Source organism: Oncorhynchus mykiss, chromosome 10 (genome assembly GCF_013265735.2).
Source record: "Oncorhynchus mykiss isolate Arlee chromosome 10, USDA_OmykA_1.1, whole genome shotgun sequence".
NCBI classification, from domain to species: Eukaryota; Metazoa; Chordata; class Actinopteri; order Salmoniformes; family Salmonidae; genus Oncorhynchus; species Oncorhynchus mykiss.
In genome coordinates, this window is record NC_048574.1 from 52,823,013 (window position 1) to 52,840,999 (window position 17,987).

Sequence of the window (17,987 nt, forward strand, 5' to 3'; positions counted from 1 at the left end):
CTCAACCTCATCCAAATCCTATTGACAGTGAGCTCTACCCATCACCACAGTTAAAGTACACTGAACAAAAATACAAACACAACATGCAAAGGATTAGTCCCACGTCTCATGAGCTGAAAAAAAAGTTATCAGAAATGTTCCATACATACAAAAAGCATATTTCTCTCAACTTTTGTGACTTTTGTTTACAACCCTGTCAGTAAGCATTTCTCCTTTGCCAAGATAATCCATCCACCTGGCATGTGTGACATATCAAGAAGCATGATCATTACACAGGTGCTCCTTGTGCTGGGGAAAATAAAAAAAAACTCTAAAATGTGCAGTTTTGTCACAGAACACAATGCCACAGATGTTTCAAGTTGAGGGAGCGTTTAATTGGCATGCTGACGGCAAGAATGTCCACCAGAGCTGTTGCCAGATAATTTTATGTTAATTTCTCTACCATAAGCTACCTCCTACGTCATTATAGAGAATTAGGCAGTACGTCCAACTGGCCTCACAACCGCAGACCAACCAAGACCTCCACATCCGGCTTCTTCACCTGTAGGATCATCTGAGACCAGCCACCCAGACAGCTGATGAAACTTTGAGTTTGCATAACAGTCAGACACTGTCTCAGGGAAGCTCATCTGTGTGCTCGTCGTCCTCACCAGGGTGCAGTTCGGCGTCGTAACTGACTTCAGCAAATGCTCACCTTCGATGGCCACTGGCACACTGGAGAAGTGTGCTCTTCACGGATGAATCCCGGTTTCAACTGAACCGGGCAGATGGCAGACGTGTGGGAGAGCGTTTTTCCGATGTCAACGTAGTGAAAAGACTTCCCCATGGTGGCAGTGGGGTTATGGTATGAGAAGGCATAAGCTTCGGACAACGAACACAATAACATTTTATCGATAGCAATTCGATTGCACAGAGATACCGTGACGAGATCCTGTGGCCCATTAAGGTGCCATTCAGGTGCATGATAACGCACGGCCTCATGGGATGGTCTGGATTTACGTGTATGACAGCGTATTCCAGTTCCCGCCAATATCCGGCTACTTCGCACAGCCATTGAAGAGGAGTGGGACAACATTCCACAGGCTACAATCAACTGCCTGAACAACTCTATGCGAAGGAGATGTGTGGCGCTGCATGAAGCAAATGGTGGTCACACCAGATACTGACTAGTTTCCTGATCCACGCCCTCCACGCACTCCACCAATCAGGCCCTTATGGTAGAGTGGCTAGACGGAAGCCTCTCCTCAGTAAAAGGCAAATGACAGCCTGCTTAGAGTTTGCCAAAAGGCACCTAAAGGACTCTCAGACCATGAGAAATAAGATTGGAGAGACCTGAAAATAGCTGTGCAGCAACACTCCCCATCCAACCTGACAGAGCTTGAGAGGATCTGCAGAGAAGAATGGGAGAAACTCCGGAAATACATGTGTGCCAAGCTTGTAGCGTCATACCCGAGAAGACTCGAGGCTGTAATCGCTGACAAAGCTGCTTCAACAAAGTACTGAGTAAAGGGTCAGAATACTTATGTACATTTTATTTTTAATTAAAAAAATGTATACATTTGCTAAAATGTAAAAAAAAAAAAAATCTGTCTTTGCTTCGTTATTATGGGGTATTGTGTGTAGATTGATGAGGGAAAAAAACGATTTAATACATTTTAAAATAAGGCTGTAACCTAACAAAATGTTGAAAAAGTCAAGGGGTCTGAATACTTTCCGAAGGCACTGTAAATATCTACACTAAAATGTTACACCACATACTACTGGCCTCATTGTTGTGGTGAGGAATGCAAAATACCAGGTCAATGCTAAAATAACACAGACCCATTATTACACCAATGTCCCCCAGAGTCAACCCTCACCCCTCTGTGACCAAAACAAGAGGGCATGAGGTCAGATCATACTTAGGGAGCAAGGGGTGAGGGTGTGACTTGACCACATGAAAGCTTCGGTGGCTGACAGAGGAAGAGGCGGTGTGTAATTCCACTGCTTACTATTACAGACGTTGGCTAAATCGGAGCCCTAAATAACACAGACTGTTTTCCCTCCGCAATGGGAATCGCATGCTAGCAAGTGGGCTTTAACAGAACCCAGGGAAAACCAACTCGGGAAAAGAGCTCTGGCAGGAAATCAAATATTTTATCAAAACACAACTAGGCCTACTGTGTCTACTGTACAGCCTTTCTATCTGATTGTCTACAGTGAAAAAAAGGTGCCTTGGATATCCACTAAGACATATTTTCCACTCAAATCCTATGCATGAAATGATAGATTAACCCAATGTATAAATAGTGTTTCACACAGTATAGTCTGTCACGAGAGACTATATCCCATATAATGGTGATGTACAGTGTGGCTTTTCTTACTCTTAGACCAACTCTGAGAGCCGAGCCACTCCCAGTACCAAGCAGATGGAAAAAACCACTGTGGAGAGAGAAAGAGAGAGAGAGAGAGAGAGAGAGAGAGAGAGAGAGAGAGAGAGAGAGAGAGAGAGAGAGAGAGAGAGAGAGAGAGAGAGAGAGACAAGTCTATAAACAAAATTACTAGAGCTTTTTTCCATCTCTTTAATGCTTCTGTTGTTGTTTGGGAGCCTTTAATGTGAACACTATAAAAAGGGAGGGAATAAGAGAGGAGGACAGGAGGGAGACGACAGACAACAGCCAAGTCTGATGTGGCGGAGTCGGGGAGGCCTACCCCCAAACTTTAATTTAGTAGCATGACGTCCAATTTGAACAAGGCTTCTTCAGAGATACCAGACTTTGACACTTTGGGTTCTCTGTGACTGTCTATAGAGGAAATCTGAAATAACATATTAGGATCCTCATACGGGAAAATGTCACAAAAAACGTCCTCCATTTTAAGTTGCATGGCACTGAAATAGTTACGTGGTTCCACCTACTTTTTCTATGCTTAGGATTTGGACTATCCAAATGTAGTGCTACTGACAGGAACCTACAGAGCTACATCATGTTATGTGTTCTCTTTGTAATCTCTCTGAGGAGTTTTAAAATGGTGGATCATTTGGCCATGCTAAAATGGAGATGGACACACACAGGAGTAACAGAGCAACGGCCACCCCGCAGCTATGTCTGGGAGAGTGTCTTGCCCAGACCTGTCTCGCCCAGACCCCCCCCCCCCCCCACAACAAGAGGAAATACACCCAGAACACAGCATCACCAGCCACACCCCAACCAGCTAAGATCACCCGGAGCAAATCCTGGCCAGACCCTATATAGGCCACCATATCAGACCTATGCCCCTTCTGCCCACCCCATGCCCCCGCACCTACGGCAAGGACCGCAACATGACAGCAGGACATATGCCCAGGCTGTGAGCAGAGCAACAGGCCCAACCCCAACTATTACACCCGCCCAAGCCCCATCCTGTGACCTTAGAGGTATGTATCAGATGCTCAACATGCTCTGCTCACACCTACTGTGATGGAACACAAAGCTTTCACTATCTCATCCTGGAATATACAAGGTCTGAGGTCCTCTGCCTTTGCCCTACAGAGCAGGAACCCAGACTTCATCAAAGAAATTGGAAATACAGACATTGTCATCCTACAAGAAACATGGTATAAAAGGAGATGGTTGCCCTCTAGGTGACAGAGAGCTGGTAGTCCCATCCACCAAACTACAAGGTGTGAAACAGGGAAGAGACTCAGGAGGTATGCTAATTTGGTATAGAGCAGACCTAACCCACTTAATTAAATTAGTCAAAACAGGAACATTTTACATCTGGCTAGAAATTAACAAGGAAATTATCTCAACAGAGAAAGAATAAACTCATGTGTGCTACCTATATTCCCCCAATATGATCCCCATACCCCATAACGATAACAGCTTCTCCATCCTCGAGGGGGAGATAAACAATTTCTAGGCTCAGGGAAATGTACTAGTCTGTGGCGACCTAAATGCCAGAACTGGACAAGAACCCGACACCATCAGCACACATGGGGACAAACACATACCTGGAGGTGACAGCAATATGCCCCCTAGACACAACTACGACAACATAACCAACAAAAACTCCTGTAGCTCTGTTGGATGCTGGGTATGTACATACTCAATGGTAGGCTTTGAGGGGACTCCTATGGTAGATGCACCTATAGCTCATCTCTGTGCAGTAGTATTGTAGACTACTTTATCACTGACCTCAACCCAGAGTATTTTAGAGTGTTCACAGTCAGTCCACTGACAACCCTATCAGATTACAGCAAAATCACACTCTACTTGAACATGTGAACACTATAATAATGAGGCATCAAAGCCAAAGGAATTTAATAATATTAAGAAATGCTATAGACGGAAGGAAAATTGTTTGGAAATCTACCCCACAAAAAATAGGAAACAACAAATTCAATCCCTTCTATAATATCATGGACAAAAGGTTTCACTGTGATGTGTAAACCTGGCAGTAGAAAACCTAAACAGTATATTTGACCTCTCAGTTTCCCTATCAAATCTAAAAATTTCAAGCAGACAACCAAAGACAGATAACAACAATGACAAATGGTTTGATGAAGAATGCAAAACCTAAGAAGAAATTGAGAAACCTATCCAACCAAAAACATAGAGACCCAGAAAACCTGAGCCTACGCCATCACTATGGTGAATCACTAAAACAATAGAGAAAAACACAATGGAAAAGGGAGCAGCACATCAGAAATCAGCTGAATTTAATTGAAGAATCCATAGAATCTAACCACTTCTGGGAAAATTGGGAAACAACAACATGAAGAGTTTATCTATCCAAAACGGATATGTATGGGGTTAACCACTTCTCCAATCCTTTTGGCTCTATAACAAAGAACAAAATAAAAAATAACATATACATGATCAAATACAAATATTTAAATAAACTATTAAAGACTACCAGAACCCACTGGATTCTCCAATTATATTGAATGAACTACAGGTTTCCGAGCTGGTCACGGGTGTACCTCAGCCACGCTCAAGGTGCTAAACGATATCATAACCGCCATCGATAAAAGACAGTACTGTGCAGCCGTCTTCATAGACCTTGCCAAGGCTTTCGACTCTGTCAATCACCGTATTCTTATTGGCAGACTCAGTAGCCTCGGTTTTTCGGATGACTGCCTTGCCTGGTTCACCAATTACTTTGCAGACAGAGTTCAGTGTGTCAAATCGGAGGGCATGCTGTCCGGTCCTCTGGCAGTCTCTATGGGGGTGCCACAGGGTTCAATTCTCGGGCCGACTCTTTTCTCTGTATATATCAATGATGTTTCTCATGCTGCGGGCGATTCCCTGATCCACCTCTACGCAGACGACACCATTCTATATACTTCCGGCCCGTCCTTGGACACTGTGCTATCTAACCTCCAAACGAGCTTCAATGCCATACAGCACTCCTTCCGTGGCCTCCAACTGCTCTTAAACGCTAGTAAAACCAAATGCATGCTTTTCAACCGTTCGCTGCCTGCACCCGCACGCCTGACCAGCATCACCACCCTGGATGGTTCCGACCTTGAATATGTGGACATCTATAAGTACCTAGGTGTCTGGCTAGACTCTAAACTCTCCTTCCAGACCCATATCAAACATCTCCAATCGAAAATCAAATCAAGAGTCGGCTTTCTATTCCGCAACAAAGCCTCCTTCACTCACGCCGCCAAACTTACCCTAGTAAAACTGACTATCCTACCGATCCTCGACTTCGGCGATGTCATCTACAAAATTGCTTCCAACACTCTACTCAGCAAACTGGATGCAGTTTATCACAGTGCCATCCGTTTTGTCACTAAAGCACCTTATACCACCCACCACTGCGACTTGTATGCTCTAATCGGCTGGCCCTCGCTACATATTCGTCGCCAGACCCACTGGCTCCAGCTCATCTACAAGTCCATGCTAGGTAAAGCTCCGCCTTATCTCAGTTCACTGGTTACGATGGCAACACCCATCCGTAGCACGCGCTCCAGCAGGTGTATCTCACTGATCATCCCTAAAGCCAACACCTCATTTGGCCGCCTTTCGTTCCAGTTCTCTGCTGCCTGTGATTGGAACGAATTGCAAAAATCACTGAAGTTGGAGACTTTTATCTCCCTCACCAACTTCAAACATCTGCTATCTGAGCAGCTAACCGATCGCTGCAGCTGTACATAGTCTATTGGTAAATAGCCCACCCATTTTCACCTACCTCATCCCCATACTGTTTTTATTTATTTATTTTTCTGCTCTTTTGCACACCAATATCTCTACCTTTACATCTGCATAATTGTAATTATTTGCCTACCTTCTCATGCCTTTTGCACACAATGTATATATAGACTCCCCTTTTTTCTACTGTGTTATTGACTTGTTAATTGTTTACTCCATGTGTAACTCTGTGTTGTCTGTTCACACTGCTATGCCTTATCTTGGCCAGGTCGCAGTTGCAAATGAGAACTTGTTCTCAACTAGCCTACCTGGTTAAATAAAGGTGAAATAAAATAAAAAAAATAAATAAAAACAGCACAAAATCCAAACCCTCCAACCAAAAAAGGCCTGTGGGGTTGATGGCATCCTAAATTAAATGATAAAATATACAGACCACAAATTCCAATTGGCTACACTTAAACTCTTTAACATCATCCTCAGCTCTGGCATCTTTCTGAATATTTGGAACCAAGGACTGATCACCCCAATCCACAAAAGTGAAGACAAATTTGACCCCAATAATAGGATATGCGTCAACAGCAACCTTGGGAAAATCCTCTGCATTATCATTAACAGCAGAAAACAATGTCCTGAGGAAATGTCAAATTGGCTTTTTACCAAATTAGCGTACGACAGACCATGTATTCCCCATGCACACCCTAATTGACAAACAAACAATCAACAACAAAGTCTTCTCATGCTGTGTTGATTAAAAAAAGCTTTCGATTAAATTTGGCATGAGGGTCTGCTATACAAATTGATGGAAAGGGGTGTTGGGGGAAAAACATATGACATTATACAAACAACAAGATCGCGGGTGTAAAATAGGCAAAACAAATAAAAATGATTTCCACAGGGCTGTGGGGTGAGACAGGGATGCAGCTTAAGCCCCAACCTCTTCAACATATTTATCAACTAATTGGTAACGGCACTAGAACAGTCTGCAGCATCCGGTCTCATCCTACTAGAATCTGAAGTCAAATGTCTACTGTTTGCTGATGATCTGGTGCTTCTGTCCCCAACCAAGGAGGGTCTACAGCAGCACCTAGATCTTCTGCACAGACTCTGTTAGACCTGGGCCCTGACAGTAAATCTCATAAAGACAAAAATAATAGTGTTCCAAAAAAGGTCCAGATGCCAGGACCACAAATACAAATTCCATCTAGACACCATTGCACTAGAGCACACAAAAAAATATATACATATCTCGGCCTAATCAGCGCCACAGGTAACTTCCACAAAGGCCTTCAATGCCATCAAAAGGAACATCAAATTCGACATAACAATTAGAATCAGGCAAAAAAATACTTGAATAAGTTATGGAACCCATTGCCCTTTATGGTTGTGAGGTCTGGGATCCGCTCACCAACCAATATGTCACAAAATGGGACAAACACCAAATTGAGACTGCATGAAGAATTCTGCAAAACTAACCTCCGTGTACAACGTAAAACACCAAATAATGCATGCAGAGCAGAATACCGGCAAATGATCAAAATCCAGAAAAGAGACGATAAATTCTACAACCACCTAAAAGGAAGCGATTCCCAAACCTTCCATAACAAAGCCATCACCTACAGAGAAATGAACCTGGTGGAGAGCCTCCTAATCAAGCTGGTCCCGGGGCTCTGTTCACAAACAGACCCCACAGAGCCCCAGGGCAGCAACACAATTAGACCCAACCAAATCATGAGAAAACAAAAAGATAATTACTTGACAAACTTGGAAAGAATATCCAAAAAACAGACAGTACACAGTGGCAGAATACCTGACCCAAAAGCTGCACATCCTAACCTCCTGCCAAATGTATGACCATATTAGAGAAACATATTTCCCTCAGATTACACAGACCTACAAAGAATTTGAAAACAAATCCAATTTTGATAAACTCCCATATCTATTGGGTGAAATATCAGTGTGCAATCACAGCAGAAAGATTTGTGACCTGTTGCCAAAAGGGCAACCAGTGAAGAACAAACACCATTGTAAATACAACCTATATTTATGTTTATTTATTTTCCCTTTTGTACTTTAACTATTTGCACACCATTACAACACTGTAAATATACATAATATGACATTTGAAATGTCTTTATTCTTTTTGTAACTTTTGTGAGTGTAATGTTTACTGTTAATTTTTTATTGTTTATTTCACTTTTGTTTATTATCTATTTCACTTGCATTGGCAATGTAAACATGTTTTCTATTCCAATAAAAACTCTTAAATTGAAATTGAATTGAGAGAGAGAGGGGAGAGAATAGAGAGAAGAGACAGACAGAGAGCGAGAAATACAGTAGTGTTACAGTACAGTAACAGTATGTTGCCACAGCCCAGGCCACTGTAGTCTCTACTGACAGCTGGGTCAGTGAGGACCAGCCACTGAGAACCAGCCAGCAGCCACAGTCACAGGGGTAGACCAGCAACTCCAGGGGTGGCCAGGCAGGAAGAAGCAGAGCCTGTCAGACTGGTTCACCCAGTCCCCTGTGGCTGTCCCAACTCCCCTGAATGGATCACCCTCACAAAATGGCTGGCCATCTCTTAGACCAATTAGACAGTGTCATAAACAGGTTATCTTAAAGATAGTCATCTAAATGCCACCCTGCGTGTGTGTGGCGGGGTAAAATTGAGATTTGAGAGGTGAGGCAGCCCTACACCAGGGGCGAGCCGGGATGGGTGGGGAAGATGGGAGAGTTGGACATGGATCTATAATTGCATTTTTGTAGTGGCATAGAGTAGAGCAGAGGTATTTCTAGGATTTAGGCTACACATGAGGCACAGATTTTAGTAGGGTCCAGGTAAAAAATTGCATGCAATTCTACGTATACTCCTACACAAAATGTTTTTTCATGAGCACCAACAAGTGAAGTTCATAGCAGCATACAGTGCCTTCAGAAAGTACTCACACCCCTTGACTTTTTCCACATTTTGTTGTGTTACAGTCTGAATTTAAAATGGATACAATTTAGATTTTTTTTGTCACTGGCCTACACACAACACCCCATAATGTCAAAATGGAATTATGTTTTTCAAAATTTTGACAAATTAATAAAAATTAAAAGCTGAAATGTCTTAAATCAATAAATATTCAAAACCTTTGTTATGGCAAACCTAAATAAGTTCAAGAGTAAACATTTGCTTAACAAGTCACATAATAAGTTGCAAGGACTCTGTGTGCACTAATAGTGTTTAACGTGATTTTTGAATGGCTACATCATCCTTGTACCCCACGCATACTATTATCTGTAAAGTCCCTCACTCGAGCAATGAATATCAAACACAGATTTAACCACAAAGACCAAGGCACCTACTGGTAGATAGATTTGTTTTTAAAGGATGCATTACATATCCCTTTTAGCATGGTGAAATGTATTAATTACACTTTAGATGTTGTATCAATACACCCAGTCACTACAAAGATACATATGTTCTTCCTAGGGCTGCGGCGGTCACAAAATTGTGTCAGCCGGTGATTGTCAAGCAAATAACTGCCGGTCGCACGGTAATTGACCGTTAATTAACATAAACACATTTAGCATCAACTGGCTTCCACACAAAGCCTACAGGCCACTGATGCTGACCTTTGGAACATCTACTGTAACCAGCACCCTCACCCACTGAGCACTGTCTGACACCGGACGTCCATGGACGTTGAAAATGAGTTGAAATTTGGTCAGTCCACCCTGGCCTTCATGTTAACTTCCAAATCTGAACCTATCATAGACATATTTCACAAATTTGATTAGTACAGTACAGTGAGTAGAGCACAGTAGAGTACAGTACAATATGCGAGACCGAGTTAACACCAATGGGTCCGAGACCGAGTCAAGACTGAGACCAGAAAAATTTGAGTCCAGTTCAAGACCATGATTGTAATTGTGTCAAATCACCACCATAAAGAGTTCAAAAGGATCTGTGTTCATATTTCAGAAGAACATTCACGTATGGATTCTTTAGACATTCAGAATGGTGAAAAAATGCATGCTGAGGGCAATAGAGAGCTACTCTATAAATTATAGCTAACCCAAACAGGTCTATAATAGATAAAAAGATCAAATCATTTACAACTTCGCCTGGTTTCCCCTTTCTAATAGTGAGGGCGCACCTTTAAACAATTTCCCCCACATTTTTCCCACAAGGAAATTCTGATGAGTGCGACAAAGTTTGATGATATTTTTCAGTGACAGTAAAGTACATTAATGTTACCAGTAAAGTAGGAAGCCCAAGTCTCAATAGGAGATAAGAAATAAATGTGTCATGAAAGTAGTGTGGATATTTAGCCTGGCGAAGCATTTGTATGCACTGACTGCATTATCCGAAAACGAGTCAAGACCGAGTAAAAATGTATCATACACCGAGACAAGGCCACACACTCAATATGTGGTCTCATGACCGGACTCGAGTACTACAACACTGCTGTTTAGTATAGATCAGGGACCCATGATGTAATTTCGTCACCGTAATTCCGTTACAGGGTGTAAATCACTTCACTTACTGTAGTTCAATAACCAAAAGAGATTGATTTCAAACTCAAATAATGTTTTTACAGCTACTCTATTTGAAGCTGGCAGACCAAAACTGGTACTTTTGGTTTTGGTCCACCTGCTTCAAAAAGCTGTAAAAACAATATTTTGTGTTATTGAAAAGATATTTCACACCGATTTGGATGGTACAATGATTTCCTACACTATATTCAGTGCTTATTTTCTTACATAATCTGAAATTGAGCGAACAGTGTAAACATTTTGCCACCAGGAAATGAGAGCTATTTCCACTAGATAACACAGCTACAAATTCAGAACAGCTTTCCCATTTTGACAACAGATTCAGCTCCGGAGAGAAAAATCAATAGGTGACTATCACACCCAATCACAACACTAGTGGGTCATTCCACCATTACTGCAGATATATCATGGACATTTTCTGAAATTACAATGCAAAGATTATAACAAATCCTATGTTTAGCACCTTCAAATCGGAGCAAATATTTAACCGTTTTTGGAAAACATGGTCGCATAAATACCCGAGAGAGATTTTACCATAACTCCGTTACCAAAGTTTGTGTCTGCACAGTTCTTCCAATAGCTTTTGTAAATGTTTCAGTGAAAATGTTTTAAAGTATTTCTTGTGCATAGACTTGTATGGTTTGGTAAACTTTGAAATCAAAGCGTAATTCCGCTAACATGGAATTGCCCTGTAGGCAACATTTGCATAACCAAAGGTACTGGAGCTCAGCCCCCCCTGGCTCTCGTTTGGATCACAGGTGCCGTTGAACAGCCCAGGCCGGCACTGGCCCAATTTAATTTGTGTGTGTGTGTGTGTGTGTGTGCGTGTGTGTGTGTGTGTGTGTGTGTGTATCCTGATCTTGAGCTCTTCCTCTCCAGTCAACCCCTCTCCCCTGCAGCCTTCCTGCGAAGTCTGATGATACTGGACTGGGGCATTATTTAAGTCTCCAGGGGGTCCTTCAAGGTGCTAGATTATCCCCCATCATCACAGGCCCCTAATTAACAGTTTGACTGAGACAAAATAGAACCCGATGCCTTGAGAAAAACACTAATAATCTAAGCTCTGGTCTCCACCCTTCATCTGCCGAACCCAGATTAGGCTGTTCTAGGCCCCTCCAACCTGGCTGGGTTTGGGGTGAGGACAGAGCATCTACAGGGGGGTGACACACACATCTTTCAAATAAGTTTAAGTGCAGCCCAGCCGTCTGCACCCCTCCCCCGCCTGGACCCCCATATTCCCCTAAACAGCTAATCCAGTCTTTATCATAATCTGCTGGGGAGCTTGGACTGTCTGCTAGGGGAATAGAGGAAAGACCACCGCTATGATTCTGTGTCTGAGAGCGTTGAGAGCTACGACAGCAAATTAAATCTAATTTAAATGGGTCCTACACTCTCAGAGAGCACTCTAAATCCTAGTCTCCTAAAAACCAAGAGGCATACAAACGTCTGGTGCTACAGTAGAATGGCTCCATCAGGACCCATAAACTCTGGACAGACTGTAGAGAGTGACCCTAGACTGGCCATCGTAATTCATCTGGCTCTTACTCTCAAGGGATAGATCCCAAAGGGCACTCTAGTCTCTACAAAGTGCCCTTTTTTTGGTAGTGCACTAAAGTAGTAGGAATAGGGTGCCATTTGGGACACAACCCTAGATTCCTCCAGTCCAATCCCCGTCTCACTAATAGTCCTGTTGTATTTAGAATGATAACTCAGTGACAGTGTGTTCTAGATCACAAATCAACTAACTCTGATTTACAGAACAGAGCAATCAACCACAGGTTGCATCCCAAATGGAACCCTTTTACCTTTGTAGTGCCCTACGTATAGTGCCTTACTTTTGACCCGAGCCCTATGGGCTCATTTCAAACTCATTTTCTACAAATATACAGCCCTGCTACCCCTTCACAGCCCTCTATAAATAGAGTAGGAAGGGAACAACCACATCACAGGCTAAGAAATCAACCACACTCAAGGATGCACACACACACACACATCACAGACAACTGTGTTTTTACCCAACAACACTCAAACAGTCATGGTATGACCCGGGGCCTCCAGAGCGAGACGGGCGGTGTTGCTCGTCGGTCTATGTTTGAGTTACGGCTGAGAGAAAGACATAGACGACCCAGAACTTACCAAAACAGCTGAGGCCTCACAGCCTAGAAGGCAGCAGTGTTAGTTGGCAGGCTCAGCTGGCACCCTCCACCTCTCCACCACCTCACAGTGAGACAGGGTGTGTCTGAAAATGTTACTAGCTGTCAAATCCTTTCAAGAGTTCATTGGACGAAAGGTTCCAAGGTCCCTCCGTCAGACCTCCTCCTCCAATTTGCATTGAGAGGAATCGAGGTAGTAAGGACGTAGGAGGCAAGGATTTGACGGCTAGTACATTTTTCAGACGCAGCCGCAGACACATGGCAGGCCCGGGCCTTTGAGCATTTCTACATCACACGTGGGTTTGGCTCTTCGCTCTGCCTGACTGAAAACAGATTACCATAACCTACCAATGTGTCTGTTTACCAAGACAGATAGCCGGGAGAGCAAATAGTGGAGGTCACAGAAATTATAACTGTTTTCTGTGTCCCAAATGGCACCATATTCCCTATATAGTGCATACATTTTGACCAGGGCCCATATGTAGGGTGCACTATGTAGGGAATAGAGTGTCATTAGGGACATGACCCTGTGTGCTCCGCAGCACTCTCTCTAGTTCCCAGCATGTATTTCAATTAAACACAGAGCAGTGGGAAATTACAGAGCATTAACAAGAACGGAGGGAACGGATATTATAAGCATATACTGTATATAATGTAATACATATTTATATTATACACATTTTAGGGAGTATTTTTTGGTCTAAATTTGAAGGCTGGAAAATATGAATTGATTGGATGGATTGATGGATGTTTGATGATTCCGGTGGACTCAAATGTTTTTCCAGGGTATTAAGAGTGTTTTATATTATTATTATAATTAGAATCAAATTTTATGAGGCTGGGACATCTAAAATTCCCATGAGAAGGTGTGTTGTTTTCTGTCGGTTCAGTAAGCCTATGTAAATTAGCTTTTCATTGCAGATATGGACCAGATCTATAAATTCCTTTTTAAAACGCAACCGTTCCATTCGTTCTAATTGTGCTGTTCCAGGGCTGTCGATCCTTGTTAAATGGCCACATTGGGTTGAAACGGCTTCTATAAAGAATATTGGCAGTAAATGACATGACTTTGTTAAATTACTCAATCAAATCCAGTAGAGAACATCTGGCAACAGCAATCAACAAAAGCAGAAGTTTTCTTTCTTCTGTTCATGTTGGCAAGAGGTATATAATGAATAGCAGTTTGCTTACTGTGTTTGTTTTTGTACATACGTGTGACTTTGACTGAAACTGTACATGATGTGTGTGTGTGCGTGTGCGCGCGTGTGTGTGTGTGTGTCTGTCATTTTCTGATAATTGATGCAGAAAGAGGAGAATCAGGCGATGTGATGGGTGGCAGGCGCCAGGCAGCCCTCTGTCAGCCTGAGACAATGCAGCAGTGATGAAACAGCAGATAGCCCACTACAGTAATGTAATGGCTGGAAGCACAAGGACCTTTTGATGGAGGGGCAGGCAGGAGGAAGCTATGGCTAAACGCAGCCTGCATTCTGCTCTGTGTCCACTCTCCTTTGACACCTCACCACTCAGCTACCACTATACTGCAGTCAGCCCCTCCCTCGCACAGCCACACTTGAAATGAGGGGAAAACCCTGAGTGTGTGTGTATGGGGGGGATACAGTACAATGGGCACCTGACATGAGGAGAGGGGGATTAAGGGAGGGATATATTGAGGGAAAAGGAAGGGAGTGGAGGAAGTGAGAGGAAGGGAGTGAAAGAGGGCGACTGGAAAAGAATGGTCATCTTGTCCCCCGTTTCCAGGGCTGTTGTGTCCTCTGTACTGATCCATCATACTTGGTCATACAATGGCAAAAGAGAGCGAGAGATGCTGTGGAGAGAGGGTGGAGGCACATAAGGAGTGAACCACACAACATTAACCACAGCACCCCTCCCCCTGAACACTTTACTACCAGCACCGAAGATGTACAGCCCACACTAATTGCCCTAACACCAACACCATCAACCATCTCTGTCAGAATACAGCAGGAGAGGAGAAGAACTTCGGAGGTGGTCATTTTAGGTAAAGGTGGAGAGAGTATAAGTTTATGTTGTGTTCAGTAAATCAGTCCAGCCAGGTCCACTGCATCCTGCTCCCCTGCTTCCCTCCTTGCTCCCCCTCTTCTCCCTGCCTCTCTCTCCGAGGGTCTTGTGCACATGCTGCACATGCATAATACATCAGGCAGTGGTCAGGTGCAGTGGCAGGGAAAGGAACCCCTCTCCCTCTGCAGCACATGCACTCAATGGAGAGGAGACCCCCTCTGCACCACATGCTGCACTCACCAATGCAGCTTCCCTCACAAGGGTTGGTTAGTGCTGAAATCCACCTGCAGCCCATTCCCTCCATCTCTTCCATCTCTCTCTCTTCTCCTTCCCTCCCTCTATCCATCTCTCTCCTGCTCCTGTCACAGCACTAGAAGTGTTTCCCCAGTATTCATCTACAATATACAGTAGTATCTGGGAAGAAAATTAAATTGTTTGATATTCACCTCGCTAATCATTATATTCTCTACAGCACTGAAACCACAACGACTAGATGCACATGATGGAGGAAGTCACAAAAGCCAAATTTAGATGTTTTCCAGTCCATTAATGAAGTGTTTGTCATGAAAATCACATTTGCAGTTTCACATGTAAGAAATCTCCACACCTCAAAACTTAAATTTCACATGTGGAATTGCAGGTTCACATTTGTTTTACAAATGAGGGCACATAGAGTGTATTTGCATTAGTACATATGAGCCACACTAATGGTTTATAAGGTTACTTTTTATGAAATGTTTATCTAATGGCCGCATGCTAATTTCTAACTGTTAACTAGCTCCTAGCTAGCTATTTTTAGCTTCTGTTATTGTTAACTGTCCATTGGTTTTTGCTACATGTAATACACAGGACTAAAAGGGATATAAATCATGTTTTTGAAAATGTGTTTGCTGGAATTAATGTAAACTGATTCAACAATGCGATGTAAAAACACATTGACATTGTGAGGTTAAAGAAAGTTTTGCATCACAAAAACCTAGACTTCGGCGATGTCATTTATAAAATAGCCTCCAACACTCTACTCAACAAATTGGATGCAGTCTATCACAGTGCCATCCATTTTGTCACCAATATACTACCCACAACTGCAACCTGAATGCTCTCGTTGGCTGGCCCTCGCTTCATACTCGTCGCCAAACCCACAGGCCCCAGGTCATCTACAAGTCTATGCTAGTTAAAGCCCCACCTTATCTCAGCTCACTGGTCACCATAGCAGCACCCACCCGTAGCACGCGCTCCAGCAGGTATACAGTGCCTTGCGAAAGTATTCGGCTCCCTTGAACTTTGCGACCTTTTGCCATATTTCAGGCTTCAAACATATAGATATAAAACTGTATTTTTTTGTGAAGAATCAACAACAAGTGGGACACAATCATGAAGTGGAACGACATTTATTGGATATTTCAAACTTTTTTAACAAATCAAAAACTGAAAAATTGGGCGTGCAAAATTATTCAGCCCCCTTAAGTTAATACTTTGTAGCGCCACCTTTTGCTGCGATTACAGCTGTAAGTCGCTTGGGGTATGTCTCTATCAGTTTTGCACATCGAGAGACTGACATTTTTTCCCATTCCTCCTTGCAAAACAGCTCGAGCTCAGTGAGGTTGGATGGAGAGCATTTGTGAACAGCAGTTTTCAGTTCTTTCCACAGATTCTTGATTGGATTCAGGTCTGGACTTTGACTTGGCCATTCTAAACACCTGGATATGTTTATTTTTGAACCATTCCATTGTAGATTTTGCTTTATGTTTTGGATCATTGTCTTGTTGGAAGACAAATCTCCGTCCCAGTCTCAGGTCTTTTGCAGACTCCATCAGGTTTTCTTCCAGAATGGTCCTGTATTTGGCTCCATTCATCTTCCCATCAATTTTAACCATCTTCCCTGTCCCTGCTGAAGAAAAGCAGGCCCAAACCATGATGCTGCCACCACCATGTTTGACAGTGGGGATGGTGTGTTCAGGGTGATGAGCTGTGTTGCTTTTACGCCAAACATAACGTTTTGCATTGTTGCCAAAAAGTTCAATTTTGGTTTCATCTGACCAGAGCACCTTCTTCCACATGTTTGGTGTGTCTCCCAGGTGGCTTGTGGCAAACTTTAAACAACACTTTTTATGGATATCTTTAAGAAATGGCTTTCTTCTTGCCACTCTTCCATAAAGGCCAGATTTGTGCAATATACGACTGATTGTTGTCCTATGGACAGAGTCTCCCACCTCAGCTGTAGATCTCTGCAGTTCATCCAGACTGATCATGGGCCTCTTGGCTGCATCTCTGATCAGTCTTCTCCTTGTATGAGCTGAAAGTTTAGAGGGACGGCCAGGTCTTGGTAGATTTGCAGTGGTCTGATACTCCTTCCATTTCAATATTATTGCTTGCACAGTGCTCCTTGGGATGTTTAAAGCTTGGGAAATCTTTTTGTATCCAAATCCGACTTTAAACTTCTTCACAACAGTATCTCGGACCTGCCTGGTGTGTTCCTTGTTCTTCATGATGCTCTCTGCGCTTTTAACGGACCTCTGAGACTATCACAGTGCAGGTGCATTTATACGGAGACTTGATTACACACAGGTGGATTGTAGTTATCATCATTAGTCATTTAGGTCAACATTGGATCATTCAGAGATCCTCACTGAACTTCTGGAGAGAGTTTGCTGCACTGAAAGTAAAGGGGCTGAATAATTTTGCACGCCCAATTTTTCAGTTTTTGATTTGTTAAAAAAGTTTGAAATATCCAATAAATGTCGTTCCACTTCATGATTGTGTCCCACTTGTTGTTGATTCTTCACAAAAAAATACAGTTTTATATCTTTATGTTTGAAGCCTGAAATGTGGCAAAAGGTCGCAAAGTTCAAGGGGGCCGAATACTTTCGCAAGGCACTGTAGCTCACTGGTCACCCCCAAAGCCAATTCCTCCTTTGGCCGCCTCTCCTTCCAGTTCTCATTCCAGTTCTCATTCAAAATCGGTGAATCTTTCCTTCAAACCTCATTCACTACCAACTTGGGGTCATTTTGACCCCAGAGGCACATTTGTTATCCTAGCTCAAAGGTGGTTTATTCAAATACGTTCCATTTTCATGACGTTGTCAATCAACTTGTTCTTTAAAAAAATAAATCATTGTTTAGTGTTTCTGTATCA

General features: G+C 42.9%; 1 protein-coding gene across 6 annotated transcripts in view; it reads right to left on the bottom strand.

Annotated features, from left to right (window-relative positions):
• The window catches only part of spns2 (spinster homolog 2 (Drosophila)), a 141,164-nt gene that overhangs the window by 117,048 nt on the left and 6,129 nt on the right, over positions 1–17,987 (bottom strand). The window contains exon 2 of one of the 6 annotated variants that reach the window (XM_036933360.1): positions 2,364–2,421. The exons of the other annotated variants lie outside the window; for them this stretch is intronic. Coding sequence (XP_036789255.1) covers positions 2,364–2,421 — 58 coding nt within the window. The remainder of the gene's footprint in view (positions 1–2,363; positions 2,422–17,987) is intronic. 6 annotated transcript variants of the gene reach the window in all.